At 60.7% G+C, this 25,284-nt stretch overlaps 1 protein-coding gene across 8 annotated transcripts in view; it reads left to right on the forward strand.

Moving 5' to 3' along the window:
• Rara (retinoic acid receptor alpha) overlaps positions 1 to 25,284 on the forward strand; it is a 40,945-nt gene that overhangs the window by 11,298 nt on the left and 4,363 nt on the right. For 2 of the 8 annotated variants that reach the window (XM_003466940.5, XM_063251504.1), the window contains exons 2-4: positions 10,338 to 10,869; positions 22,302 to 22,450; positions 23,816 to 23,957. In XM_003466940.5, coding sequence (XP_003466988.1) covers positions 10,692 to 10,869; positions 22,302 to 22,450; positions 23,816 to 23,957 — 469 coding nt within the window. In that variant the 5' untranslated portion in view covers positions 10,338 to 10,691. The other 6 variants (XM_063251506.1, XM_013149628.3, XM_063251505.1 and 3 more) reach the window with 6 other exon arrangements.

The following is a 25,284-nucleotide window of genomic DNA, read 5'->3' on the forward strand; positions in this document are numbered from 1 at the left end:
TTGGGGGACCTTGAATTTGTAGAGACTTTGGGGGTGTGAACAGGAGGCATCACTGCAGGCTTCCATCACCAGGCTGGGGCCTGGACCCATGCAAGTGGCAGGTTTCAGGAACCTTAGGCTTGGCCACCTCCCCCTGCAGCCCCCAAATCTCTGTCTGCTTAGCGTGACCCCAAATACTCTTGCTGCCTCTCTGGGCCATTTCTTTAGTTCCCCTCCTACTACTTCCAGCCATGTGGCAGCCTGGCAGGAAGCTAGCTGTAGGCAGCTCCATCCTGATCGCCCTTGTGCCACCCCCGCTGGGCACAGTCACCCACATAAGCTGTGACGCGGTTCCTGCCACCCCATCTCGTGTAGGGGAGAGGACATCATCTGAGTGGCTTTTGGGTCTCTTTGGGGGACAGTGACTAGATGCCATTTAAAGTGTTCCCCTTCTCCAAGACACTTTCATCTCTGAAGGTGGCAGCTTTGCTTTGGGGACCTTTGTCTTGTTTGGGTGGGACAGACCTTAGAACTGTGTGATGTGAGATAGGTAGGCCCTGTCCCTCAGTGTCAGCTGCCGGTCCTTGGGGAGGCCGAAGCCTGGCTGCAGGGGTGGGTGTACTGGAGCCTCCTCCTTGTGTTCCAGGGAAGGGAGTCCTAGCTGCGTGACAGTATTGGGAAGTCTCCATGTGCCCCGTGCCCTAAGCCCCCCAGCTGGTGCTGTGCTTTAGGAGTGTGGGAAGCTGGCAAGGCCCCTGGTGAGATGTCCAGGTCTGTCTCCATTTAACTGGGCTTGGGGAAAGTATTGTGGCAACTGATACCCGGTGCCCAGGGCCGCACACCCTCTCCGACGCCTGCCGCCTTCCCTCCCTTGGCTGCTGTCTGCAGCCCACACGTTTGGGGGGGATGCGGGGAGGGAGGCAGAGCCCGGATCTCTGTGTGTGTCCAGGGAGTGTGCTGGGACTTGGCAGGGCTGTCTGAGGGTGTCTGGGTGTCCCTGCAGGGTGGGCGGTGTGCGGAGACCTGGCCCGGAGTGTGAGAATGTGTCAGCATTGGTGTGTGTGTGTGCATGTGTGTCTGTCCCCAGTCTGGCTGTCTCTCACTGTCTGGATCTTGCCTCCCGCTCCCTCTGGCCCCCCCTACCCCAGCTGAGACCGCCCGCCTGCTCCCCCCTCTCTCAGTGCAACTGGAGCCTCCCTGGCCTGTTCCTGGAATTTGGAGAGGAGGAGGAGGAGGAGGAGGAGGAGGAGGAGGAGGAAGAGGCAGACAGACCTCCCACAGTCTAGTCCGCCTGGCATCGTGGGGAAATGAAATAGGTGCCATGGAACAAAGTTTTCCCTGGCTTCCCCAGGTGCCATAGTGTACTGGGGCGGGCCCTGACAGATGACCACTGTCCACTTCTGGGGACAGGGATGCTGCCACTGGCTCCTGCTTAGCATCCTGCCCTGCTGAGCCCCTGCTGGACCTCTAGGCACCGCTGTCCGCCTGGGGAGCTGGTGGGGGATTAGCCTGCTGCCAGCCTGGCCAGCACCTGTTGCCAGCCCCAGCCCTGTAACTGGAGCAGGCAGCGACAGAGGGAGAGGGCTGTGGAATGACAGGTGGAATTTCGGCAGCCCAGCAGACCCCTCCCCCCTGCCCCTATGGGACTACAGGATGGGCCTTTCCCTTCCCACCCCTACTCCCCAAATGTCAGCTGCATCTCAGGCTCCAGGCCCCTGTCTTGCCTGACGACCCCCTCCCCCCACAAAGGCTGCAGGAGTAGGCCACCGATGGCCTTGAAGTCTTTAGAGTCCTGGTACCCGCCAGGGCCAGGGCGCCTGTGCCTGTGTTGGGGCAGTGGATGGGGTGGTTCTCGGTTAATGTTTTAATTGCATAAAAACTGGGAGCTCAGCTCCAGGCCAGTGGGGAGTCTGGGTTTGGCTGGCCGCCCAGCTTGGGCTAAATATAGTCTGGGACATCTGCAGAGCAGGGGAGGGGGCGGAGGGAGGTTCCACACACATGTCCCCCACCCTCCCCCACTCCCCTGCCGCTGGCCAAGGTGCCCTCTTCTGGACGGGCACCTTGGAGGAGGGCGGGGGATCCCTCATCCCCCAGGCACCTCGATTGCCTGGAGGCCAGGCCCAGAGACACACTAGGTGAACCCCACCCCCGCCCAGGCCTACACGGCCTGAGGGAGGTAAGCCCCCGCCGAACCTCGTCCCTCTGCACACCGTCTCCAATGTGGCCCGAGGTCAGGCTGCGCGGGTGTCACCGTGACCCACTCCAGGATGTGTGTACACACCTCCCTGGAAGTGGCTTCCTCCCGGCCCCTCCTCCTGAGCCTTCTCCCCTGGGTCCTACTGCGGGTCCCCAGCCCGCCTTCCGTCGGTCCCTCGCCACACAGTGAAACTCTTCAGTCCAGGAATCGAGACTCGAGAAGGGGAAGCTGCGGTGGGGAGTTCTCTGATCTCCAGTCACGGCAGGAAGTGGATGGGAGGGGGACCGGGGTGGGGGACCGTGAGTGGCAGGCGGGGATGGAGGGCCCAGGCTCCCTGCCCTGACCGACTGTGCACGTGGCTTGTGCAAGGGTAGGGTCCACCCTTCTGCAGGCACCCCCTATCCTCCAGCTCCAGGTGGGGGGGACCTGGCGGGGGGCAGCTGATTTCTCCAGGGGCTGCAAACCATCTTCTTCACCCCTCCCAACTGTGAGAAAAAAGTCTTCCTGTCACGTGGCTGTCACTTCCTGTCCCACTGTGGTTCCTGGGATGTTTGTTGTTGGTTGTCATAGTGACAGCCACCGTAGGCATTACCCCTGGTTCTGGTGGGGAGAGCCGCCCCTCCCCTCAAGGCCTGCAGTTGGGAGGGGACTTGGCCCCCCCCCACCCGGGGGCCCTAGCAGCCTGAGTGTGTGTGGTCTCTGCTGCCCCAGTTCCCCAGGGCTCCCAGACTGCTGTGTGTGGAAGGAGTCAGAACTGCCCACGCACACTGTCGGGAGACTGTGGCTGCGGTTGGCAGTGCTTGACTGTGGTTGTGACTGGAGCAGTGGCGGGTCTGGCTGCTGTGGCGCCCCTGGCCCAGGTCCCTCTACCTCTTGAGACCCAGTTCAGCCAGGCTTGGTGGCACATGCCTGGAATCCATTCGTTCTGGGGAGGCTGAGGCAGGAGGATCACAATTTTGAACTCAGCTAAGGTGATTTAGTGAGACCGCGTCTCAAAATAAAAAAAGACAAGGTTGAGGATGGAGCACAGGCCCTGGGTTCAATCCTCATTACAGCAATAAACACTTTTTTTTTTTTTTTTTTTTTTTTGAGGAAGGTTCTCAAGGGGCTGCTCTTGAACTCACTAGGTAGCCAGAGCTGGCCTCAAATTCATCTAGATCTTCCTGCCTCAGCCCCCTGAGTCCTGGGATCCTTGGTGTGTGCTACTGCATCCAGTTTAAATAAAATTTTAAAGAACCCAGTTTGTGACTCCCCTGTTAGGGTTTGGAGGTCTTTTTTATCCTGCATTTGATTGAAAGCATCTTCCCTGGGGAACATCTGTGACTCCTTGGGGTTCAGGTGAGGCTGAGAGGCTCTAGGCAGGGTCTGCATTGTGTATTTTGGGGTGGGGTGAGGGCGGAGCTATAACTGGCTCTGTCCCCAACCTGCAGGGCCACAGCTGAGGAGGACAAGGAGATGAGGTTCCCCCTCTTTGTGGCCCCAGCCCAGGGGCTGGATGTGGAATAGGGGTCCCTTGGGGTCCAAGGAGGGGGCAAGGGCAGGGTACAGTCTAACTCAGGCCTGCTCTGGGGTTGGAGCCAAAAGGATATCCTGGCTGGGAGGTTAGGAGGGGGCTGTTCCTGGCTTCCCGAAGCAGCAGCAGCAGCAGTGTTGTCCCTGGGAGAGATACCAGGAGGGGGCTGGTGGCCGCAGGCCTGCTCCAGGTGTGCCCCTGAGGCAGAGTGGGCCAAGCCAGGCTGGCCAGTTGGGGAGAGCGGTGTGGTCGCCACTGTGCCAACCCCCTGGCCCCTGATCGATAGTGAGGTGCCAGGCTTCCTGCATGGTGGAGGGGAGAGGCCAGGCTCAGGGGGCAGCTGGCAAGGTGAGGGTGGGGAAAGCCCCGTGCCAGGCTGGGCGGAGGACGGTGGTTTCCAGCTGGGGGGTCCCCTTTGTGTTCTGTGCCATGCCCCCGCCCATGACAGACTGCCTCTGTGTGGTCCCCACACTCCTGTGGTCCGGCTGTGGTCCGCAGTGGCTCATCTCTTCCTCTTCCTGTTTTCTTTCTTCCCCTGGGCAGCTCCTGCTCCCCAGGCTGGGCTGCCTCTGCCCTTTCACCTACTGCACTTCCAAGGAAGAACCCGAGGCAGGTGCTGGGTGGGTGGGCTCCTCAGTAACCCTGGGCCTCCGAGGTCCTGCGTCCCACAGACCCCACTTCTGCTCTGGGGCTGGGGGTGTCCACGTGTCCCTTCTGCTGGTCTCCCAGCTGCCGACATCATAGTACCTGGAGACCAGGCAGCTCCGTGGAGGTGGAGCAGAATTGGGGGTTCATTGGGGCACACATATCCATTCATCCAAGACGGGCAGTGGGCAGTGGTAGCATCCAGTGTCAGGACACTGCACATTGTAATCCCAGCCCTCGGAGGCTGAGGCAGGAGGACATAGAGAGTTTAAGGCCAGCCTGGATACGACAGACATAGCGAGCAAGATGTTGTCTGTGACAACAAACAGCCGGGGACACAGCTCAGCAGCACAGACGTCTGCCTGGCAAGCGCAAAGTTGTGAGTTTGATCCCTGGCACCCACAAAACAAAACAAACAAGGTGCTTCACTCTGCCATCCCGACCCCCTTTCCTCCCTCAAGGGCTCCGGGTGTACCCAGCGTGCCCTGCCCCTAGCCCCATGCCAGTCCTCAGCCTGCCTCAGTGGTGTCCTGCAGAACAGGGCTGGGCTTGCTGGGCCGACAGAGTGGTGAGCTCCACAGCTGGAAGGCCCAGGGAGAAAGGGGAATCAGGGCGCAGTGGTCAGCGCAGCTCCCAGCCCTGGCGGTAGGTGGGGAGCGTGGCGGGGGGGGGGGGGGGGCCGGGGGCCGGGCTGTGGCTTCTGTGCACAAGTGTGTTTTCCTGGAAAGTTTATAAATAGTCCCAGCCCTCTGTGCTGGTTTGAAACCTGCCCATCCCGCCTTGCCTGGCCAGCCAGGCCTGCTGCTGGCAGAGTAGGGGGTCCAAGCAGGCCATGCTCCATTTCTGCTGAGGCTGGGAGTCTGTCCACCCTGCCCTGCAGAGCCGGGACTTGGGCATTTGCATATGACTCACGAACTGTCTGGAACACTTAGGGAACCCCCTTGTCTCCCCTGCTTTTCAGCTCCCCAGTTCTCGCCCCCTCCTCAGCCCCTCCACCAAGATGAGTGACTTTTGTTTCCAGGGACAGAGGAGAGAATCACTGAAGAGAGGCTTGGGCTGGCTGGGTTGGGGGATCCCTGGCTCCTCTCCCCCAAGGAGAAGGGAGGAAACAGTCTATTTCTCTTCCCCTTCCCTTGCCAAATCCAAAGGTTTCCCTTTTTTGGTTTGTGAAATGCAAGAAGAGAATCTGCGAAAGGCCATGGGCACACCTCCACCCACACCCCAATATCTGTCTCCTACACCCCCCTCCTCTGCCTGGAGAAAGCAGACCCTAGACCACAGGAGTTTCCTCCCAGCCCCGGTGGATGGGGAGAAGCTGGGAGAGGAGGACCAGGCCTTCCCTGTACCTGGCCTGGGCCATAGGCCTCTGCGACTCAGCGTCCTAAATCACACACCAGGCACATAAACAGATGCTAAGGCAGGTGTGGTGACTTGCTGAAAGTCACCTAGTGTGACAGAGTTGAGATTTGACCCTTTAGACCTCTGGTCTCAGTGCTAGGCAAATGGTCCTTTTCTCTAGAGGGGTGGCTTTGGGATGTCTGATGTGCAGCAGTAATCCTGACAGCCTTTTTGGGTGAGAGAAGCCCAGGCTTTCCAGCCTCCACCCCTGTCTGCTGGGCCCAGTGCTTTGGAGATGTGGGCCTGTGGTTTTTTTTCTCTCGAGGGAGGATGCCCGCCCCTGGGCAGTGGGGGTGGCTGGCAGAGAGCGGAGGTTGGATGTGGGTAGTTTGTTTTCCCTCTCTCTGGTGCTGGTTTCAATTCTCTGAAGGGGCCTTCTCTACCCCTGGGTACAGGGGACTGGGGCTCCCAAGGGGACTGACTCAGGCAGGCCCTCTTCGCTTTCAGCCCTGTCCTGCCCGCCCCTGTTCCCTCCTCGCCCTGGCTCTTGGGCCATTTCTCTGACCTTTGCACCTACCTGGGCCCAGGGTCCTCCTTCCAGGGAGGGAGCCACTGTACAGTGAAGTTTGCTGGCAGCTGGGTTAGGCTTACCAGGGTTAGAGGCCCGGGCCCCTCCCTGGGTGTCAGAAGTGTCAGGTGTGATCCAATTTCAAACTTTCAGGGCCAGAGCTGAGGCATTCTTTCTCAGTCCCAGGGACAGAGCCCAGGGTCTTTACATGGAGCTGAGTGATACTGCCGATTGTTTATTTTGGGATAAGGTCACACCAGTTAGCCCAGGCTGGCCTTGGACTTTGAATCCTCCTGCCTCAGCCTCTCCAGTAGCTGGGATTACAGACCTGCAAAACCGTGCCCAGTTTAAGGCATTCATGGAAAGTAGCTGCAATTATCTGTTCTCTGGAGGGCAAAGCTGGGCTGCAGGTGGTCTCATTGGGGTGGCCCCACTGCCTAAAAGCTGGCTCAGGGAGCAGGCCTCTGGAGTGAATAGCCCTACAGGCTCAGGGAGCCTCCCGGGTCTTCCGCCTCTGGGGGTGTGGAGGGAGGTGCGTTTGTGTGGATGGGGGTCCCCCAACTGCAGCAGGCCAGGCTCCGCACTCCTGGACCAGATGGAGGGGCCCTCAGCATGTGCACAGGGCTGGTCCCCAGGGAAGCCCTCGAAGGACCTGACAACGGGCTTCAGGCCCAGCCTGGTACAGCGCGTTAGAAACTGGCTGTCATCAGTGCCAGCGCTCGGGAAACCGAGGCAGGAGTTCAAGGCCATCCGGGCTGTATAGCTCACAGCTGTTTAAGCTGCCGGGTGAGGCCCTGCCTGGAAAAAAGGAGAAAAAAGAAAAGAAGTGATGCGTAGTGTCTGTGTCCTGGAAGTGTGCTTAGGGGCCGTGCGCCGTGTGGTGACATAGTCTCAGCCCCTTGCTCCTGCGTGTATCTGCACACTCCCTGCGGCAGACCTGCACACGTGCACTCCTGCGTGTGCATGTGTGCGTGTGTGCATGCAAGTGCATGCGTGTGCATGCTCTCCAGCCGCTCCTGTCGTACCCCAATTTAGCCTGCTGTTGTGTGGGCCCCTCGGGACTGGGGGGGGGGGCGGGCAGGGCCCCAGCTGGCACTGTGGGCGGAGCCCCAGCTCTGAGGTCACCCTCCCCGTGGGGAGGGGGAGCCTCATGGGGGGGGCGCAGAGGCGCTGAGGTGCTGAGGTTGTGGGCGGGAGTTAGGAGTAGAAGTCAGAGTCACCGACAAGCCGGGCTCCACCCAGCGCCACCACCTCCCCCCAGCCAGGGCTAGTCCCCCTTCTACCCCTCGTCCTGCTCAGGTGGGCCCAGAAGTTCCGGCCTCTTCCCCCCAAGGTCCTGCTGGGAGCTCCTGTCCTTGGAGCCTGAAGCCTCCTGAGGTAGGGGGCCGGGGGTGCAGGATGTGAGGGACGGTCCTTATTTTGGGTCTCCGTGGCTGCTACTTTTTATTTTTTTTAGTACTGGGGCTTGAACCCAGGACCCTCGTGCTAAACTATGTCCCCAGCCTTTTATATTTATTTATTTTAAAATTGCGGAACAAGGACTCACTAAGTTGTCAGTATTGGAACTTGTGATCCTCCTGCCCCAGCCTCCCGGAGTGGTGAGATTCCAGGGGCGCCTGGCCTCGCCCTCCCTTCCTCCTCCCTCTCCTCCCCTTCTTCCTTGTTGCTGTTCTCTTTTTTTTGTGGCGGGGGGGCAAGGTTTGGCTGTGTGGTTCAGGCTGGCCCTGCACCCTTGTCTCAGCTTCCCAGGTGCTGGGATTACAGTGTGCACCTCCACGCCCAATATGGTCTTCATTTCAAACAAAAACACAAAAAAACTTACTGAGGTGTAATTCATGTTTCCAGAAATTCACATGCTGAAGTCTGCAACCCACGGGCTCAGAGGTGTACAGCTACGTCCCAATCAATTTGAAAGCCCTTTGATCACCTCCAGAAAGAGCTGTCAGATCATCAGCAGCCCCCTCCCTTTTCTTTCAGCCCCTGGTGCCAGCCCCTGGTAACCACAGAGCTGCTACCTGTACAGATTTGTCTCTCCTGGGCGTTTCGCATACATGAAACCACACAGTACGCTGCCCTTTGAAACCACCATTGTTTTCGAAGTGCCTTGTCCCTTTTGGGGGTGAATAACATTCCACTGTATGGATATACAGCATTTATCCCCTCCTCATTAGTGGACATTCTGGTTGGTTCCTCTTTTCTGGCTATTACGTGCAGTGCTTCTCCAAACATTTATGTTCAGGCCTGTTTTTTGGTCTTTTTCAATGCTGGGGATGATCCGGGCTTGTGTGTGCTTTGCCAGCTCCATCCCCAGCCCGTGTGAGGGCTGACTGACTTACCCTGTCTGTCTCTGGGGTGGCGGCCTTGGCGGGTCCTCTGCTAACTGGGATTGGCCTTCTGAGGAGCTGCCAGGCTCTTCTACAACAGCCTGGTATTCTGTGTTCTACTGACAGTGTTCGAGGAGGCCAAACTTACATATATTTATTATATTTATCTTTTATTATAGCTGCCTTAGCAGGTGTGTTTATTAGGACACATTCAGCTGAGCATGGAGGCGCACGCCTGTCATCCCAGCACTTGGGAGGCTGAGGCAGGAGGATCCTTGTAAGTTGGAGACGCACCTGGCTACAAAGTGAGCTCAAGACCAGCCTGAACTGCATAGCAGGACCTTGTCTGAAAAAGACCAAAAAATAAAAAAAATAGAAAAAAATATTAGAACGCATTTGTTTTTTTCTGTCCCAAGAATCAAAGTCATGACCTTGCACTTGCCCAACAGGTGCTTGTGCTGCTGAGCTAAATCCCGGTGTCTAGGGTGCATTCTTGAGGTCAGTACCTGGGAGAGAAAGAAGAGAGGGATGCAGGATTGGGAGGACTCCATGTAGTGTTGATCAGTGATGAGTTTCTCAGATGTCTGTCTGCGCTGTGTATATATAATATCTGCTAGGTGTGTATGTATTTTTTGCTTTTTCGTTTTCTTAAGACAAGGTCTTGCTATATAGTCCAAGGTGACTTTGGTTTTTTATTTTTTTGAGACAGGATCTCCATACATAGTCAGGCTGGCCTTGAACTCACAACAGTCCTCCTCCTCAGCCTCCCGAGTGCTGGGATGACAGGCTTGCCCACCAGGCCCTCCAAAGTGGCTTTGAACTCACTCTGTCACCCAGGCTGGATGTGAGATTGCAGTGATCTTCCTGCCTCAGCTTTCCCCCTTGCTGGGGCTATAGTTTATGTGTGTGCTTGTGCACAGTTACATTACATTATGGTGGTGGCCTCTTCTATGGGCTGTGTCTCACCCCTTTGTTCTGCTCTGCTGCTGCCTGTCCCATATGGCTGTGTCCCAGACTCTGGGTTTCACACCCGTTGTTATACACATGGCCCTGCCCAGCTGTTCCAGCAGAGTGTGGCTCTGTGTGCACTGCTGAGGGGCGTCTGGCCTTTCACCCGTCTCACCCAGTCCACGGCGCTCCTTGCTGTTCCTGGCCGGGTGGGCGACCCCAGGACCAGCATACCACACAGGGTGCAACAATGCCTGGGAGCCCCTGGGTTCCATTTCCCTCTGCCCTTGTGTGTGAACCACCCTCCTCCCCAGTCCGAGAGACTAACCCATCTGGGGTACTGGGGTTTGGATCTGGGGGGAAGTGGTGTAAGCCAGGCTCCCCAGCCTAGGAGTTGCTTTTCTGAGAAATGCCGGAGCTTTAGGGAAGCGGCTTTTCCTCCCTCCTCCCCTTCCCCTCCCCCCTGCCCTTCTCCTCCCCTCCCCCCCCCTTCCTCCTCTTCTTCCTCCTCCTCTGATCTTTGCCTTGACCTCAGGTAACCCTCAATGGGGAAGCAGCCAGCCTCTGCCTCTCTCTGTGGCCTGGCCCTCGGTGGCACTGGGCACCTTTTCCCCAGGGGTGCTGGATTAGAGGCTCCTGGTGCTCAGGGCTGTGTCCTCACTCCGCGGCCTGGCCGTGTTCCCCTGCCACCTCCAGCTGCGTCTGGGCCCTGCTCCCGGGCTGGCTTTGGCAGCTGGGCACTGTGCCAGCCGGTGCCACAGGAAAGTCTCCGGAGGAGAATCCTGTGCTCCCGCACCCACTCACCTGTCTTCCCTCTTTCTGCAGCCCCGTGAGATATGGCTCCCCAAGCCACCTTGCTGGATCTCGTCTAGGAGAGGCGTCCCTTGTGTCATTCTGAAGGCCAGCTCTGGACCTTTCTGGGAAATTGCCACTTTGCAGAACCACTGCGCTGAAGGACCCCCTCCTGGCCTGCAGCCCAGCGGACCCCAGCGGAGTAGGGGGTGCCCAGAGGCTGGGCCTGGCTTGCTGACTTCAGAAGGTAGCTGCAGGACGGAAGGGGAGGCTGACCACCCAGACCCGCTCTGGGCCCAGGCCCCATGCCCCCGAGAGGGGTGGCCTGAAGCCCCTGCACGGCCACCTCTGGACTGTCCACCCACCTTCTGACTGTGGCCTCCTGGCATGGCCAGCAACAGCAGCTCCTGCCCGACGCCTGGGGGCGGGCACCTCAATGGGTACCCAGTGCCCCCCTACGCCTTTTTCTTCCCCCCGATGCTGGGTGGACTGTCACCACCGGGTACCCTGACCACGCTGCCACACCAGCTTCCCGTGAGCGGATACAGCACCCCGTCCCCAGCCAGTGAGTGTGGGCGTGGGGAGTCCCGGGAGGGGGCACTGAGCGGGCTGCCTGTGCTGCAGATGAGGGTCGCTGGCATGGGGCTAGTGGAGGAAGGCAGCAGTCAGATCTGATGTTGGGGGTGAGGAGGGGCAGTCAGGAAGGGCCATTGAGGGCCTTATAAATAGCTCCAGGGATGACAGAGCCGAGGAGGTAAACAAACCTCTCGAAGTTTATGGACCTGGCAGCTCCACCGGGGAGCCAGCAAGCAAGGCTGCCACACCCCCTGCCATTGCTGCAGGACACCCCTGAGAAAGCCCCATCCCTCCCTGGTCCCCAGGCTGCCCTGGAGAGGGCGCCTGGCTGGACCCTGGACTTGGCAGGGCCTGAGGGCCTCCGCCTTCTGCCACGAGGGTCACGTTCCGGATGGACGAGGGTCTCAGCAGCCTTCTCTGGCCAGCCAGGCTAGGTAGTGGGAGGTGTCGGCAGTGCTGGCCAGCTGGCAGCAGCCAAGCCTGGGGCCTGCCAGGCCGCTTACAGTAACTCTGGCCCCCAGGGCCCAGCTGGGCGCCAGGCCAGACCCGGGAGGAGGGAGCTCGGCCTGGCTGGGAACAAGAGGGGGTGGAAGCCGCAGAACAGGCCGTTGCGGGAGGGATGGCGGTCAGCTGCTGATCTGGGAAACGTGTCCACCTCTCCTGGCCTCTGAGACCAAAGCGCCAGGCCCTTCCCCGGGCACCAAGTGCCCTGCACATGGCCATGGCCAGCTGCTGGGCACTGTCACCCTGTGTGCCAGCTGGGCTGGGTCAGCGCCCCCTTCTGCGTGTGGGGGCAGCACTGTCTCCCTAAAGCCAGGGAGTCTCTTTATCCCCAGGGTAGCCTGGCTGGGTGCCTCACCACCCGCACTGGCCGACTGCCCACCACCACTGCTGCTTCCTGGAGCGCTGCCTCTGGCTCCCCCGCGGCTCCCTCCTGGGTCCCACCAGCAGCCAGGAGCAGGGACTTGGTGTCTGCGCTCCTATAGCTCCCTTGCCCTTGAGGCCCTGGGCCGAGAACAGGCAGGTGCTGCCTCAGTTTCCCCGGTGGCTGCATCTCAATCCTTTGCCTGCTGTGCTGTATTCTCTTCTCCACCCTGCACAGGACTCTGGCTCAGGTCTGGCCCAATCCGAGCTGCAATGGGGTGCAGGACTGCTGGGCATTAAGTGGATGCATCTGGCGTTTGAGGGAGCAGGGTTCACATTCTGGTCTGGGGCACTGGAACTGGGGAAAGTTGTCTGCTGCTAGAGTGGGATTTTTTCGTGTGCTTTTTTGCAGAAGCAAGCACTGGGGATTGAATCCAGGGACTTCATACTCAGTACATCCCCAGATTTTTTTTTTTTATTTAATTTATTTTGAGACAAAGTCTCACTGAGTTGTTCAGGTTGGCTCCAACTTTTGCTCCTCCTGCCTCAGCCTCCCCGGGGGCTAGGATCCCTGGCCTGTGCCATCACGCCCAGCAGGTGGGATTTTTATAGAGGGTAAGGGAGTCTGGATCCTGTCACTGGTGTTTGTGGACAACACACCCTTCCCTAGGTGACAGGAACAGGAACAGGGGCTGCACACCCTGTAGGACTGGAGGTGGAGGCCCTGGCCTTCCCGTGCCAGCAGAGCAAAGGGTTCTCCCTCTGGGATGTTGCAAGCCCTTCCTCTTTCTTGGCGGTGGGTGGGGAGGGCTGCCCACCCGGATAGCCTTTGGCCCCCAGGGCGGGTGCTGCCTGGGTGAAAGTGGCCTTCCCCTCTGTTAGGCAATCCCCCCACCCTGCTTTCCCAGCCCCGCCCCTTCCTAGTAAACAACAATAGTTTCTCTGCCCCCAGCCCCTCCCCCCCCCACTTCTCAGACTCTGAGCTTTCTTCTGGGGCCCAGAGGTGTGGCCTTAGGGCTGCTTGGGGGTGCAGGTCAAACTCTCATGCACAGGCCCTGCTTGAGGGTTGGGGCTGGGGCCCAGCTTTTTGCTAGAGAAGTGAAAGTGTTTCTGGCAGTGCTGAGGATCAAATTCAGGAGACTCTCTACCCTTGAGCTACTCATGCAGGTTTTATTTTTTATTTTGGGGCAGGGTCTCAGTAAACCATCAAGTTGTCTAGGCAAGGCTCAAACTTGTGATCTTCCTGCCTCAGCCTCCCAAGTGCCTTGCTTGTAAGCCTGTGCCTGGCTCTCAGCCACCCTTGTAGTGGGAAACCTCCTCACGCCCCCTTTCCCAGGCAGGAGCAGGCAGCACCTCAGGTCTGTGTGGCCTGGAGGTGCAGAGGATGGCACACACCTCCCCCTGGTCCCTCCCCCCTGCCCTGGGAGGTGGTGTTTACAGGGTGCCCTGTGGAGGAGGGGTCAGGGCCCAGCCTCTGCAGAGAAGGGATTTATGGGCTGAGCTTGTTTTGGGAGAATCCAGTCTAGAGCTGGGCTGGGGCTGGGGAGGGGAGTGATTTAGGGCGTCCTGTGGCTGAGGGGGACGTGACCCTCAGGTTGGGGGAGGACAGGGCTTTGGTGTTTGTAAGCTCCAGGGCAGCTGGGTTGTCTCAGCCCTGGGGATTTCCTGTGGTAGTAGAGGGCAGCAGCCTCTCAGTTGAACCCTGGCCAGTTGGTGCCACCTACTGTGGGCGTTTCCTCTTCTGTAAGAGACACTGGGGAGGCTGAGGCAGGAGGATCATCAGGAATGGAAGGCCAGTCTGGGCTCCTTAACAGAGAGACCCTGTCACAAAAACCAAAACCAAAGCAACAAAAAGAGTAGCAGAGTAGCAGAGCCATGGGCAACCGCTGGGCTCAGAAACAGGCCTGGGGGATCTGGAGCCCTCTCTGGGTCTGGGCTGGGGTGGGGTACAGCCTGCTCACTCCATTCCCTCCCCTAGTGTAAGTCCCAGCCCTTATTCCTAGTTCGTTTCCACTTGTGGGGTGGGGGCAGGGCAGCAATCCCCGCTCCAGATCTTCCCTCAAGGGAAGGGGCAGGACCTGGGGGAGCCTGGCGGAGGAGCCCCATGAGACCCGCCGGGCAGGCAGGGACCAAGCCTTTCTCTGCTGCAGCTTCCACTTCCTCTCGACACTCTCTCCCTGGACAATGAAAGGGAAGGGTGAGGGGGTGCTGCCCAGCCCTGCCTTTCCCGGTCTGAAATGCAGGGTCAGCCCAGAGACCTGGGGGGGCTTTGAAGGGAAAGTTCTCTTTCATCTCACAGCCTGGATCCTGACCCCCCAGCAGCCCAGTGTGGCTGGGGGAGGGGACTTGGGAAGGAAACCCAGTCTTCCTCTCAGGCCGAGGCATTGTGTGCACCCTGCATCCAGGGACCTGTGCCCACCGGCTGTGCCAGGGCAGGCCTGGGCTGCCCTCCGGGGGTGGCATCTACAGAAAGAGGAAGTGGTGTCCATCTCCAGATCACAGCGGGGCGGGACCTTCCTTCCCCTCTGCGGCCTGAGACTGGAAGCTACGGGGCTCTGGGCCTGGCCCATCTGGACTTTGGGTTGCTGGGAACCTCAGCCAGCCTAAAGGTGACCTGACTTCCGTGCAGCCTGCCTGTCTCCTGCCTTTGCATTGAGACTCCTAATCTGCCCTGGCTGGGATAGATGTTGTGAGGCCACAGTGACCCACTTGTTGATAGTGGCCTTGAGAACTCTCAGCCATATTGCAGGGACAATGATGACAAGAGACAGGGTGGAGAATGGCCATTCCGATGTCCACAGAGCCTAGCACACAATGGTGCCCACTGGGCCTCGTGGTATGTTTGTTGTCCCCTCCAGATGGGGTTGGGGATGGCATGGAGGGAGCCTTGCTTGGCAAAGCCCACACTTGCCTAGGGTTGAGCGGGCTGAGGTGCAGCGGCCACCTGAGACCTGACCCTGCTGCTGGCCAGAGCCTCTGATCTTGTCCCCCTACCCAGTGATGGCGCACTGTGTTCCGCCTCAGCCTGCCGGTTACCTGGCTGCTGCCCGGGACACGGTCCCTTACTCCGGAAATCCTCCATCCTTTCACTCATCTTTCAGCCACAGAGTCCCTCCCCCCCATCGGTGCTGGGGGCTGGAATCACTCAAGAGGCTATTCCAGGTCACCAGGACACAGCCTCAGTCCCTCAGCCCTGCACTGCTGCAGCACGGGGGACCCTGCAGACCTGGAGGACCCTGGCCATCTCCCCCAGCCTCAGCTGTGGCCAGCACTGCGCCTGCCAGAGCCCGACACCCCCTGACCCTCACATTGGTCCTCACACCCATCTGCCCATCTCAGGAGCCCTGTGACATGCACTGCACCTTTCCCGTCCTGCTGATTCTGCCTCTTCCTGTTGGCCAGACTGGGGGCTGACAGGCAAGTGTGCAGCTGCAACTCCAGCTTTTATTGTGTATTTATTCCTTATTTTGAGACAGGTCTGGTTATGTAGTACTGGCTGGTTTTGAACTCATTATGTAGCCCAAGCTGGCCTTGAACTCACTTTGATCCTCCTGCCTCAGCCTCCCAAGTGCTTGGATGACAGGGATGAGCAACGACACCTGACTCCCAGCCTTTTTATAAAAACTGCATTTTGAGACAGTGTTTATCCAGATGACTAGAACTTGCAGTCCACCTGCTTCGGCCTCCCAAGGAGCTGAGCTTCCATGTGCCCGCCACCACACCCAGCTGGTTCTAACCTCAGAAATATCCCCTGACTCTGGCTGGCTGTCGCCACTTGGGTTTCCTGGGCTGCCTGCACTGCTGGTCCTTCTTCCAACTCTCCATGCAGCTGCTGGGAAGATGTCACCGACACTGCAAGGATCAGGTCTTCTGCTCCTTCTCTTGGAGCTTCTCTGTGGGTCCTGGCATCCAGGAAGAAAGCCTGGGATCAGCTGCTTCGCTTCAGTGCATGCTTATTTACCCGTGGAGGCTCTGTGAGTGCCTGGGTCAATCTTACCCACCTCTGAGGCCCAGGATCCCCGGACATCCTTTACTGGGACTCTTGGCATGATTTCTGAATGGACTGAAGGTCTTCCCGCTGACCCTTGAGCCTCCTTTAATTTACCACCTGAGCCCATGAGCCACGTGTCATGATACACTCACCTGGGCGACATACGTCTGTGATTGTTTGCCCAGTGGCTCTTCAGGTGGGGTTTCCAAGGGCAGGCTCACCAGGACATTCGCTTGGAAGGTGCTTAGAAAATGCTGTCTATCCCTAGCTTAGTGGGAGGGCAGGGGCTTTGGTGGCTGATGATCCTTGCTCCCAGCTTCATGTGCAGTGGTGTGATCTTGGAGAACCCGCCTCCCCATCGTTTATTTGTGAAAGCTCTCAGAGTAGCTGTGAGAATTTACTGAAGATGTGTACGCCTGTGGGTACAGAGCCCGGCTGCTGGGATCTCCTCGGAGGTCCTGTACATTCTCATCTCTGCTCAGCATAGCCCGAGTAATAGGATACCATCTCCTCTGGGATTCCCTCGCTCTGGGGATCTACCCGCTCAAGGCCTTTTCTTCCCCGGAAATAAACACCCCAGGCATCCTGAGGGTTTCTGGGAGGAAGTGGTCAGCGGGAAGCCACGGCCGCCCCTTTTATCTCCCCGGGACTGGACCCTGCGCCGTGCGTCCCTTTTCCCGGCGGGAGACACGGGGCGGGGCTTTGCGCGCCGTGGCGGGGAGCCCTCCCTTCCCCGCCGCGCGTGTGCCAACAGCGCCTCGCCGCTGGTTCCGGCGGGGGAGGCCCGAGTCACACATGATGTCACAGACAGTGACACAAGCCGGGTGTCTCATACCAGCACCGCGCCCAGCCGGCACAATGTCACCCCCGGGACCCGCGGTGCGCTGTGTCCCTGGCGCTCGCGCCTGGCCACGTGCGCCCGGGCCCTGCGCTTCTCACCGGCGCCGTCCTCCGCTCGGGAGATGTGGGCTGGGCAGAGCCGAGTAGGGGGCCTGCGGGCGGGCTAGCGAGCCGGTGTTGTCGCGGATAGAGGTGGGTGGGTCACCCGGAGGTGAGGCGCCGCCGGGCGAGTTCAGCGAGAGTTCAACCGCATTGCATTAGGCAAATGAGGCCGGGGCGGGGTGGGGGTGTGCCGGGGAGGACACCGGGCCCACCGCACCTCCGCGGCCCCGCGGGTCTGACCTGGACCGGAGCTCGGGGACAGATGGAACTGGAGCCGGAATTGGGAGGGCGATGCCCCTCTTCTGTCTTTGCTTGGCGCGCACCTCCGGTCTGCCTGCGCCCTGCCATCCTCTGCGGTCGGCGTCTTCTCCTTCGGGGCCTCGTCCTCTTCCTGTCCGTGTCCTCCCTCTCGAGGCACGCTAACTGGCGGCCCGCCACGCCGACTCTCCCCGAGGCCTCTCCGCGTCGCGTAGTCCGCAGTCAGACGCGCGGAAAGGGTTAAGTGAGGCGGGGCCTGGGGCGGGGCAGCCTGGGTGGGGCGGCGAGGGAGGGGCGCGCTCACCCGGGCCAGGCCTGGCGGGGCGGGGCCGCGGCCGCGGCCGCGCGGGGTCTCCACCCTCACTCCCCCCCCTCCGGAATCCTCGCCGAGGAGAAGCCCGGGAGCCCCAGCGGGCGGGAGGAAGTGCTCGGTGACCCCCGCCCCCTCCCCGGGGCGATCCCGCCCCCGGCCTGCGGACTCGGGGAGCCGCCGGACTGCTTCGGACGCCTGAGCCTTGCAACGGGAGGCCCCTCGAGGTGAAGCCGCCGCGTGCGGGGCCCCCGCCGGGCGTCCCCGGGGAGCGCTGAAGGACCCCCTCCCTGCGCGGGCAACTTCCCGCGCCCACCCGGGACTCGGACGCGGTCCTGGGGCGGGGGCTGCGGCCCGGGGCGCCGTTCGGGGCCGGGGACGTGGCCCTCGCCCCCGATGGCTTCGCCGGCGGAGTGAGGGGCGGCGCGCAGGACCTCCCCGCCCGGACCTCCGTCTGCGCCGGGGGAGATGTACGAGAGCGTGGAAGTGGGGGGGCTCGCCCCTGCCCCCAATCCCTTCCTAGTGGTGGATTTTTATAACCAGAACCGGGCCTGTTTGCTCCCGGAGAAGGGGCTCTCAGCCCCCGGCTCCTACTCCACCCCAGTACGGACTGCGCTTTGGAATGGCTCAAACTGCTGTAGGTACCGGGCCGGCCCGCGTGCGGGTCTGGTAGGAGCTGGGCAGGGGCGGCGGGTCCACCCTCCGGGGCGCGCTGTCGATCTCGGGTCAGCTCTGGCTGCAGCTCGGGGCCCTGCTGCGCAGGGCCCATTCCGTGACCCCGGAGTGCTGTTTGCTGTCTTCGAGCGAGGAACTTGGTGGTTCCTCCTTTCAGGGCAGACTCCTGCGTGCGTTCTCTCCCGCTTTCCTGATGGACGTGAAGCCCAGCCCCTGGCCCCAGCTTTCGGCTTCTTGCTCTCTTACTCGCGTCTCTAAGCTGCACAGTGGGCTGGAGGGTGGGGGCGAAGAATCAGCCGGTGGGCTCCACCTTCCTGGGAAGGCCTGCCTCGCCAAGGCCTCATGGGCAGACTGTCTCCTGGCTGACAGTTGTGGCTCCCAACTCTGGGCTTGGGTCAGAGTGGCTGGATGGGGAGTGTCGGTGGCAAAAAGGGGTCACTTCAGACCCCGCTGCCGGCCACCCAAGAGGAGCACTGTCCCTTAGAGACCTGGGCTGGACCCTCGGGGTGGGCCTAGGAGTGGAGGAGATTAAGGGGGAAGGGGGATCCCCCTGCCCTAAAGCTAATCCGGCCTGTTGGGCGGGGGGGGGAGGAGTTTGCTTCAGGTGGGTGGAAACGCTCAGGAAAGGAGGGTCCAACCCTTCCAAACCCCACCTTCGCTGGATCCTTTTGTTACCTGTCAGGGAATAGTTGGGGCCAGCCTTGTGCTGCCCCTGAGAGTGGCGGAGGGGAGGACCCTGTGTCCTGGCAGCCAGGCACCTGCTCTTTGGGATGGGAGGGCTGCGGTGCACACCTGGGTGTTGGTGCCAGCCGGGAGATAGCTTGCATTGAGCGTCATCTGCGACAGCAGGTGCACAGGGTTATTGTCAAGTGGCTCAGGTTTCTTGCCCTGCCCTGCTCTGCCCTGGGCTCAGCTCTTCCTAGGAGGATCCCCCACCTTCCCAGACCTGCTACTGCCTGCCTACCAGTGGGGAGGGGTGGGCAGCAGACTGGAAAAGGCTGGAGAACCAAGGGCAGGCCCTGCCCACAGCCCCTGAGGCTTCAAGGAGCTCTAAAAGGACAGATGTCCACCTCCGCCTCCCAGAGACACCTCACCCCCAGCCTTTGTGATTGTCCTGCTCCCTGTCCTCTGCCTCTGGGCAGACTTAGTTGAGAGGCTGTGACTAGGAACGAAGAGTGTTGGAAAAAGGCAGAGGTGACACCAGCACTGTCCACTATCCCAGCCCTGGGGACAGGGACCCTGCCTACCCCACCCCCTCCTGCATTAGGGTAAAGCTGGGGTCTGAACTGTCTCTTCTTGGTCCCATGGGGATAGCTCAGCTGCTCCTGTCTGGACCTTGGAGGAGGAACTTGGAGGGGGCAGCCCCATTTCCAAGCCCTAGAGTGGGCGGGGGTGTGTGTGTGTGTGTGTGTGTGTGTGTGTGTGGATGCCTCAGTCAGGCCTGGGCGGGGTAGAGCCAGCAGCCCAGGCTCCTCCCCACAATGCATGGGCTTTCTGAGGTCTTCAGGAAGGTTTGGAGTCTGGGGGTGGCCACTAGGCTCTGCCTGGAGCTTGTGGGGCAGTTGTCCTGGCCTTGGTGGGCACCCCTTACAGGGAGAGGCCCTATGGTGACTGCAGTCACTCTGCAGCCCCATCTGGGGCTGGCTGTATGCCCTCTGCCTCACCAGTGCTGGGGAGAAAGTGCCCCCAGGATCTGGGAACCCACAGCTCCCCTCCTCAACCCCCCTCGGTGCACTAGGGGACAAGGGGTGCCCAGGGTGAGGCTCCCCTGGGAACCCCCAGTCTTGCCTTTTGGCCTCCACTGCTCCCAGACATCCAAGAATGCAAAGCACGTGGATGCCCAGTTAGGGGAGAGAAGGGCAATGCTTATCGGGGATTGTGGGCAGGGACCTCCTTCCGCCTGCCTCAGGACCCCCAGCCATCCCGCCTCCTGGGAGGAGGAGGAAGGGTGCTGAAGAGGCCCGTGCCCACTGCCCAGCTGTGCTGAGGCCTTCTCAGGAGGCCAGAGTGGAGGAGGGCGCCGGCTGCAGGGAGGGGCATGCTGGCTGGCTGGGGGCCCAGCCGATTTCCTGCCGATCGCCTCCAGGAAACCAGCCCCTCACAAGGGAGCGGCTTGGCCGCACCAGGGTGTGGGGACTCCAGTTCAGGGGGGGAGGGGACACCGGGCTCCTGGGCCTTGGCCAGCCCTGGCTGGGCGCTGGAACTTTGAGCCCAGAAGGTGTGGCCCCACTGCACTTGGAGCCCGAGCAGGAAGGGGAGAGATTTTCAGTCTGGGGCCTCTGGCGGAAAGCAGGTGGGGAGGGGCTAGGCCAGGGTGGCCCTTGCCCTCCTCCCTCCTCTCCTCTCCTCTCTCCTCCCTCGACAGCCCTCCCCTTGTGTGAGAGCCACTGCAGGTCCCAGCACTCCTGCTTTGGTCCTGGGCTGCTGGCTGGAGGCCTGGGGAAGTGGGGACTGGGCCCCAGGCTTTGGGTTCAAAGGGCAGAGCAGGAAACCGCAGAGCCAGTTACCTGGGTGACAGGTGGGGAGGGGCAGAGGTGGGGTGCAGAGGTGGCCAGCAGGCTGCTTGGGGGGTGTTGGAAGGAGACCGCCTCCGACCCACACTGTGGTCTGGGCCTTGGGTTATCACCCTCCCTTGTCAAAAATTTCAAAACACAGCTTTTTTGGCTGTGAGTACCCTATGGCCTTGGTCCTGCTCCAGAGTTCTTTGCCCCTCTGGGGTGTCCTGGCTGGAGAGTGGCCTGTCCCCCACCCTGAACCCTGCTCCCTTGCCCTCTGTTACACTCTGAACCCGGGAGCTCCTGCCCTCTCCGTCACAGGCACGCTGGGGCGGGTGCAGAGCGGGGTGGGGGGCTGTAGCCCCTTTGCCCTTTGGAATGCTGACCGGCTGGGGCCCCCATCCCTTGTCCTTGAGCCTCCCCCCCCCCAGCCTGGATTGTCTATTGTTACTGCTTTTACATCTTGGAAAAAGTTAGTACAACAAAGGCTCTTTTGTGGTCCCCTCTACCTCCTGCCAGTCCTTGCCCCAGCAGCTGTTCTTGGCCTTCCTGCCTCAGCATTGCCATAGTCATGGCCGATGGTCTGGCTGGGGAGGGTGGGGTGGGGAAAACCCAGCCAGGGCTGCGTGGTCACTAGGGTGTACGGGGACGATGCCACTAGGCCTGAAGGGGCGCAGCAGGGATGGTCCCCTACAGTGGGCATGGGACATGGGGCCACAGCAGAGCTGAGCTGGCCTGTCCGGGGCGGTGGTGCCCAGGCCCCGCCAGGGGGCCCCTGCCAAGGCTGCTGGCCTGGTTCCTATCACCAGCTGCCTGGCAGTGGTTTGTATGTTTGCAGGTAAGGGGGTGGGGGCTGCCAGCCCCGTGTCCCCTTGCTTGTGGACTCAGGGGCTCGATCGTGGGACTTGTGTCTCTCGTGGGTTGTGGGCACATGTGAGGTGGGGTGGGGATGGGAGGGAGCCAGAAGCTGTTCTGGTTGTGGGGGGGCATCCTGGCCCATGTTTGTCTCCTGGCAAGTAGCAGAGACCTCTTGCACGGTGCTGAGTGGCCACAGGGAATCTGGGTTTCCTCTGCCGTGATGCTTACTGAGCACCCTGGGCCCCCAACTACCTGTCTCTGGGTCCAGATGGCCCACCTGGGCCAGCCCAGGTCTGTTCTGGGCTATGGGAATGGGGCCAGGCACGGGGAGATTTGGCCTGTGCCCTGATGGCTGGGTCACTCCTCCTGGCTTCCCTCTGGGAGTTGAGTGACAGGAGGGTGGGACCCGGATGTAGCCCTGAGGCCCAACAGGCTGAGCATGGATGGGGACAGAACCCCCTTTGTGGTGCTGGCTTCCCCCAGATGTGGGGCACCCCGATGATGGGGGCTGTGGGGACTCCAGTTGTCTCAGGGATCCCCTGCCCAGCTGTCTTCACTCTGCCGCCAGCACATTTGTGACTCTTTGCCCACCCTGCCTTGGGGCCCTGGTTGTCTGGGTGGGGGAGGGGAGGGGCTGCTGGCAGAGGGGGCAGAAGGGAGAGCGGAAGCTGAGGGGGCAAGGGAGTGGCCGGCTCTGAATATCCTGTTGACCCCAGTTTCCTCTGTCCCCAGCTCCTGTGCTCTTCCCTCACTCCTCATCAAGCCTTAACTCCTTCCTATCTTGGGGGGTGGGACTCCAGTGAGGTCCCCCAACCAGGGCTTTAAATCAGGCCAATGGCTACGCTACCTCATGCCCCAGAGTACAGCCTTGTGCAGGCACCCACCCGATGGTTTCCTGGTGTTCGGGAGGGAGCTAGTGGGGGGTGCTGAGCTACCCCATCCAGGCTGCGGAGGGTGGGGGCAGTGGGACAGGGTACCTAGGCCAGAGACCTGGATCTCTTAACTGGTGCATCCCCTTTGGTCCCCAGCCATCGAGACCCAGAGCAGCAGTTCCGAGGAGATTGTACCCAGCCCGCCCTCACCGCCGCCCCTGCCCCGCATCTACAAGCCCTGCTTCGTCTGCCAGGACAAATCCTCAGGCTACCACTATGGCGTCAGCGCTTGTGAGGGCTGCAAGGTGAGCTGGGGGACCATCTCGGTCAGGGTGGGACATCCTGTTGCTCATCCTGTGTGTGTGTGCTGTCTAGGGGTGAGGGGTCCTCAGCTGCGGCTCTCATTTAGCTGGGAGTTGGCAGCAGCCCTGGGGAAGGCACACCTGCCATCCATCCTCCTCCGTGATGAGCAGGGCTCCCCACAGCCTCGGCGCCTCTCCTGGTCTCCATCCTCCAGCTGGCAGGGAGAGCTGCCCCCGCCCTGCCACCACTGCCTGGGTTGCCATGGTGAGCTGGCTGCTGGTGGTGCCTGGCCAGGGACCTGGGAGGCCTGCCCTCTGCAGCCCTGTCTGAGCCTCTGTACAGCAGCCTGGCATGAGATGGTTAGAGCTGGCGCCCTGCCCTGGCCTCACCTTCCTCTGCCCAGGCTGTGGGCTCTAGGGGCACAGGTGTGGCTGTACCTTACCAGCGGCTCTGGCCTGGGTGACCCCTTGGCCTCTCCCCAGGGGCCTGAGCCTCTGTATGGGATTCTTCCTGTGGCCCACGTGCTGCCCAGCTTGGCCAGGTGTGGTGGCGCACACCTGTGATCCCGGCTGTGGGGTGGGGGTGGGGGCAGCCTGGGGTTTGTTGAAGCAGGAGGATTGAAAGTCCAAGGCCAGGCTGAGTGATTTAGGGAAACTGTTGTCTCAAGTAATCTCAGGAGGCTGAGGCAGGAGGATTGTTTCGAGTTTGAGTCCAGCCTGGGCTACAAAGTGAGCCCAAGGCCAGCCTGAGCTGCATAACAAAACCCTGTCTCAAAATGACCAAAATTTTAAAAAAAAAGGTGGGTGGAGGGCCTGGGGATTCACTCAGTGGTGCAAGTTCGATCCCCGATGCCAAAAAAAAAAAGATACAGTGAAAGGGGCAGAGAAGGGAGCTCAGTCCTTAGTGCCACCACCAAAAAAGCTGCCCGGCTTTTGGGCCTGGACTCTGGTCCAGCCTTGGTGTGGAGTAGCATCCGGGTAGTAACGTACAGGCCTGGCCTGCTGGCTCCTGCTTTTCCCCATGGCTGGCTGGCTCTTGGGGTTGGGTCTTCCCGGTTGGGCCCTTGCACCTCCGTGTGGTCAGTGCTGGCTCCAGAGCGTGTGTGAGGCCCTCCCTGTGTGCCCCTCTATCCTGCTGCTTTCTCAGTATTTTCTTGCACCCCAGGGCCAGGGCAGTGGGTTCCAGGCTCTGCGTCCCACAAGTCCAGCCTCAGGTTTCCCTGTGCCGACTCCACAGCCTGGCTGAGGTGCTGTCCCCGAAAGAGAGGACCTGGGGGGCGAGGAGGCAGGTCTGGGGCTCCCACAAAGCATCCTGAGGGCTGTCACTGCTGGAGCAGGCGCAGGCCTGACTCCCACCCCCACGCCCAGGGCTTCTTCCGGCGCAGCATCCAGAAGAACATGGTGTACACTTGCCACCGGGACAAGAACTGCATCATTAACAAGGTGACGCGGAACCGCTGCCAGTACTGCCGGCTGCAGAAGTGCTTCGAAGTGGGCATGTCCAAGGAGTGTGAGTTCGGGGGGTGGGGGGGGACCTGAGTGAGGGTTTGCGGCACCCCTCTTGCATTCGCATGCCCATCTGCGCCCTGCGGCTTCTGTCCCAGCCTTTGGCTTTGCAGAGGGGTTGGGAGCATCTTTAGGGATGCCAGGGTATCCCTAAAGGGTGCCAGGGCAGGCACCTTGCACAAGCATCAGAAAACCATTGTCTGAGGAAGCCTAGGGTTCCTGGGCACTCGGGGGCGGGATGTCCCCATCAGGCCCAGCTGAGGCCAGCCCAGGGAGGGCAGGGAAGGCTGGACAGGGAGACCCTCTTGTGTTGAATCATGAGTGTTACCATGGTGACCAGTGATTGATGATGTCAGAGATAAATGACGCTGACAGTCGCCTCCTTGTCTGCGTGGCCGTTGCCATGGAGCCTGAGCCTTGGGGGATGCAGTGGGGGAGGGGGCTGCAGGACACCCCCCCAGGCCTTTGTGGGGAGGAGGGAAGTGGAGAGGAAGTGGGGAGGGGGTTGGGGGATGGGGGAGCTGGCTCTGTGGTCCGACTTACGCACCAGAGGCACAGGAAGGGAGCGAGGGGGACCTGTGTGTGTTGGCACCTGGCATGGGGCAGATGGGAGGGCAGCCCCGAGTCTGGGACTGAGGCAGAAAGGATGGCCACTTGGGGCCTGCAGGTCGGGGACCTGGGGCTGAAGGGCCCTCACCTCCTCCCTGAGGGCGCCTGCAGAAGGACCAGAGTGGGGACACCCGCTCCTTTGCAACCACAGCCCCCCTTCCCTTCTCTGGCTGCTCTGTGCCCTGGAGCTGAGCAGCTGCCATTTCAATAGAATTAAAGCTTCCGAATGATAAACGTCTTGTCACAGCTGCAATTTTCTCTTCCCAAATTATCCCCCCACTCTCCTGCTCCCTCTCCCTCTTCTCCCCTGCACTTTATTGAATTTGCAGAATCGACATGAGTGATCTCCAAATTATGCCAGGCCCCCCAGCCCCCACCCCCCCACCCTACGCCCACCCTCCCTCTGCCTAGGCAGCAGCGCCGCCACTGGCCCGTGAGTGATCGTGTGTCTGGGATAATCGGCTGGTAACGACCCCAGCGCTTCTTTAAAGCCAAGCAGTGTGTGCGGCTCAGTGCCCCTGGCGATTTGTCAGCTCCCCTGCTAATGGACCCAGACAGTCTCCTCCACTTGGCCCCCACTCTGGGCTGGGGAGCCCCACTGCTCCAGAGGCTGACACTGGCTGCCCCAGGAGCTGCTCAGAGTGGGTCCCAGGGACCCCAGGAGGGGGCGGGGCAGGCCTGGCAAGTCCTTCTGCAGGGCCTGCAGCAGAGTCCAGGAAGGG

The sequence above is a fragment of the Cavia porcellus genome, unplaced genomic scaffold, assembly GCF_034190915.1.
Source record: "Cavia porcellus strain 051 isolate PalLab524CR breed Dunkin Hartley unplaced genomic scaffold, mCavPor4.1 scaffold_6, whole genome shotgun sequence".
NCBI classification, from domain to species: domain Eukaryota; kingdom Metazoa; phylum Chordata; class Mammalia; order Rodentia; family Caviidae; genus Cavia; species Cavia porcellus.